General features: G+C 37.1%; 1 protein-coding gene across 1 annotated transcript; it reads right to left on the reverse strand.

Moving 5' to 3' along the window:
* Nucleotides 1-257: 257 nt before the first annotated feature.
* On the reverse strand, nt 258-3699 carry LOC307162362 (sterile alpha motif domain-containing protein 3-like). Its single transcript, XM_079877604.1, has 4 exons — nt 2747-3699; nt 1937-2104; nt 1693-1788; nt 258-1489 (listed from the first exon to the last, which is right to left on the reverse strand). Exons 1-4 carry the CDS (start codon nt 3641-3643, stop codon nt 1172-1174), a joined length of 1479 nt encoding a protein of 492 aa, XP_079733730.1. The 5' UTR covers nt 3644-3699; the 3' UTR covers nt 258-1171.
* Between the last annotated feature and the right edge of the window lie 358 nt (nt 3700-4057).

Consider the following 4057-nt stretch of genomic DNA (forward strand, 5'->3'; position numbering starts at 1 on the left):
AATATCACAAGTTACTGTAACAATATTGATCAAGTAATTTTACAAGGAGTTTTTGGGTTCACATAACCCAAAGATAGCTTACATTTTTTGTTACAATACAGTTTATTTTACCTTCATAAAAAAAAAAACAGTTTTAATTTCTCAGTAACAAATTACTCACTTTATTCATTTTTGTAAGCTTTTAGATTTACGTCATCAACTAAATTGCTAACTATACACATTCTGAAAAAAATAAACAGGTCAACACAGACAATTTAAATGCAAGTTACTCTTTTATTAAGTAACCACAAAACCTTAACAATAAATTGTTTGTCAAATGGAAATACTTCAATAGAGTGCAAGGCCCTTGAGAAATGGGCTGCGATAACTATCACTTTTAGAAGTGGACAATATGGATATCTGGATATCACCCAGCTGTAAACATTTCCGTCAAGTAGGAACAGTGGAACACTATTCAAAATTCACGCAGCAACCATAGAAATATAAATTTCTAAATACTCTTTTATTAAGCACTCTAAATACTCTGTTACTCTTTTATTAAGTAATCACAAAACATTAACAATAAATTGTTTGTCAAATGGAAATACTTCAATAGAGTGCAAGGCCCTTGAGAAATGGGCTGAGATAACGATCACTTTTAGAAGTGGACAATATGGATATCTGGATATCACCCAGCTGTAAACATTTCCGTCAAGTAGGAACAGTGGAACACTATTCAAAATTCACGCAGTAACCATAGAAATATAAAAGTTATACTAGAATACAATATAAGAGGAAGATAAAAAAACAAAATGTTTTTAAACTGTCATCTCTATGAGTGGTATATGGAACTTATACCGTGGTAGTTATTTTTACATGTAACGATTTACTAAACTGCACATAATGACCGCATTAGGATACAGAAATCAAAGATATGATTACTACAGTGTAAACTGCAATGCACTGCATTGTCTGTTGTACTGTATGACATCGATACAGTGCAAACATGCCAACTTGAACAGCAACACATTTAAACGGTCCGTTGAACAATCATTCCTTATAACATCTGTAAGCTGTTATCAAAAAACTAATTCCTTGCTCTACTGTGTGCATTAAAAGTGACAGAAGTGAAATTTGAAAATGAAATGTCAAATGAAAGAGTACCTTTGTAAGCTTTGTTCAAACACTGAGGTTACTCCAGTGCAAAAAGCTCATTTTTAAGACTCAACACTCTGGGCCTCAGCTTCCCATCCTCCAGACCCATCAAGACTTTCTGGGTAAAGTCAAATGTGTTGGCCAACTCTTTAGGGTAACTTAGATCCAAGGCGTAAGTTAGTCCGAAAAGCATGACAAATGCATCAGCCAATGTGGGAAAATCGATAACCATGTTACCCTCAAGAACAACTGCAATCTTCTCTGGGCAGAAGAACGTGGCATCTGTTGAATTGCCACTAATGGAGAGGAGACCCAGTGGTACGTCATCAATGTCTGGTTCATCAGATTGCTCAACCTGAATAAAAGAAGAGAGAACTGTTACTCTAAACTTCCAAAGGATGACTGCTAATAAATGACATGTTTACATCTATTTCAAACCATTCTATACCATACAGTAATTACAACTCTAATTAATATATTAAAAACATAGAACTAGAAACCAGGATGACATCTTAATGGCAAGTGAGATTGTTGGTAACCAAACAGTGCAACACTTACATCCCATGTCTTGAGAAAGTTGGAGTCATCCTCTTGCAGATAGGTGGGGAGAGCACGGAGGATGGAAGCTCGTCGTACATGGATGTCCACGTTTTCCTTCAGTGTGAGAATTAGAGACTTGAGTATGAGAATCTTGCCACAAAATACTATTCATCTACCTCTAAAATGTCTGTAAATACAACCAAAATATTTAAAAATACACTGCAGTTTCTTTATCAGGCATCAAGAAGTGTAACCAACTGACCTGGAGGTCATATATCCTGAAGAGCTGACTCAGTACTTCAGACACTTTCCCTGTGCGAGCAGCTTTCTTTCTGAACAAGCTCTGAAGACGGGGAGCATGCTGGTCCAACACACCATAAAAGTGGTTCTTCAGGTTGACGTTTGTAATTTTATGAAACTCGGAACAGATCTGCAACAATTAATAAGTGATTAAGCCAAGGTATATGTACAGTGTACATTTGTGATACCACCCGCCCCCCCCCCCCCCCCCCCAAAAAAAACTGCTGCAAAATAACATTTTGAACTTAGACTGTCAACTACAAGTGTAAACCTGACACACTGAAAAAGAACCACAAATAAATATTTACTGTCAGTTTACTCACCCTTCAGCCATCCAAGATGCAAGTTACTTACTTCAGTAGAACTCTAAAAATTATTTTAAGCTGAACCTGTGGTCTTTGGTGATTCATAAAATGCAAGTCAACAGGTGCCACCACTTTGTGAGTCAAAAAGCAGATATAGACAACACATTATAGCATTATTACCAGGAAAACGAGAGTCTGGAGCTCAAGATTTCTGTGTCACAGGTATTAATTTTGTGTTGCTTGTTTATGTTTTTTGACTCGCAAAGTGACGACACCCGTTGACCTGGATTTTATGAGGACCAAGAGTTAAGCTAAAAATCATCATTATTGTTATACTGAAGAAAGAACGTCACCTACATCTTGCATGGTCAGAGAGAAAGTAAAATTAACAGCAAATGTTAATTTCTGGGTCAACTATTCCTTTAAATATAACACATTTTCAAGTGTACAAAGGAAAATATTTTTACCTGTGACTCCATTTTAAAGGCAGGCCAGCGTTCCAGGATATCACCAACAGGTAGGTTTTCAGTGATGACCTCTTTGCGTCTCAGGGCAAAGGTCGTCTGCATTAACTTCGTAATGAGGACAAGATTTTTGTCACTCTTCTTAACTTCTTCTACAATTTGTAGTCTAAGTTTTTCCAGGCTTGCCATGTCTTCGCCTATTGGGAAGTTAGGGAGGAAATTCACTTCTGCCCTCTTGGGGCGTTTGATGTTTGTGTGAGGAGCTTGCTTGTCCGGATTGTTTCTGCTCCTCTTCCCACAATTAACAGCAACCTCGTGAAATCCTGCTCGACTCAATTTAGTGCGGTAATTCCCCATCTTAAACTTCAGACTGTTTTTCCAACCATACCACCCTGTCTGAGATCCTGGCTCTTTTAGACAAGGATGCTTGGTGACAAGTGCTTCTGCTACCTTTGAAACCTCTTTATCATTCGGGTATGCTTTGAAACTATGCATTTTGGCTGCAAGGGTCTCAAGAATGTCATGCTTTTGTCCCCTGGATAACTTGAGAGTCTTCCCTGTTTTCTCACATGTAGCATTTCCCTCACCAAGTATAAGTTCTACCTCGTAAGAAAAAGTGGGCACTGGAAAAACATACGGCCATCTCTCAGTCCTGTCTGGAGTCACAGCATGGGGCAATGTTATTGTGTCATCTGATGCTACTGAACTTGCATCAATCTCACATCGTACAGCTTTTACCACAGCCTTTTGTGGAAGTTCCTCTATGTCGACAAGGGAACATAATTGCCCATCAAAATCTGGATCTTCGTAAGATAGGTTAAAGTCAAAGTCCAGCTTAAACTTTTCTTTTATCATTGTTTTTAACTCATTCACAGATTCTGGACGTGAAGACAGAGTCATCTTCCGCACAATGTCTGATGAGATATGGACATGAAGCAGGAAGTTCTGAGCTGCCATTCTTACTGTAAAGAATGCATTAAATAAAGAATGCATTAATGAGTTTAAAGGGAATGTTCACCAAAAATATGAAAACTCTCATTCCATACCAGATGTGTATGACTGTCCTCCTTTCTTTACAAAGACAAATGAAGATTTTTAGAAAAATAATGCATTTCAGTGAGTCCATATAATACAAGTGAATGGGTTTTGAAAAGTTAACACTTCAAACAGCACATACAGCAATAATGATGCTATCTGTACAATTACAGTATATGAATCAATGTCTTCTGGAGTAAAATTATGGGTGTAAGAATTTTTAGAATTTTAAATTTTTTTTTTTACACTTTAAAGAATTGCTTTCACTCAACCATAATA

Source organism: Squalius cephalus (assembly GCF_949319135.1).
Source record: "Squalius cephalus genome assembly, chromosome: 7".
Classification (NCBI taxonomy): Eukaryota; Metazoa; Chordata; class Actinopteri; order Cypriniformes; family Leuciscidae; genus Squalius; species Squalius cephalus.

Excerpts from the sequence above, each read along its gene's own strand:
- LOC307162362 (XM_079877604.1), bottom strand. The coding sequence starts at position 3,643 with ATGACTCTGTCTTCACGTCCAGAATCTGTGAATGAGTTAAAAACAATG. Across the intron at positions 2,105-2,746 it reads CCTTTAAAATGGAGTCACAG|ATCTGTTCCGAGTTTCATAA; the intron begins GTAAAAATATTT and ends TAATTGTTGCAG. Across the intron at positions 1,789-1,936 it reads TCAGGATATATGACCTCCAG|GAAAACGTGGACATCCATGT; the intron begins GTCAGTTGGTTA and ends CTCACACTGAAG.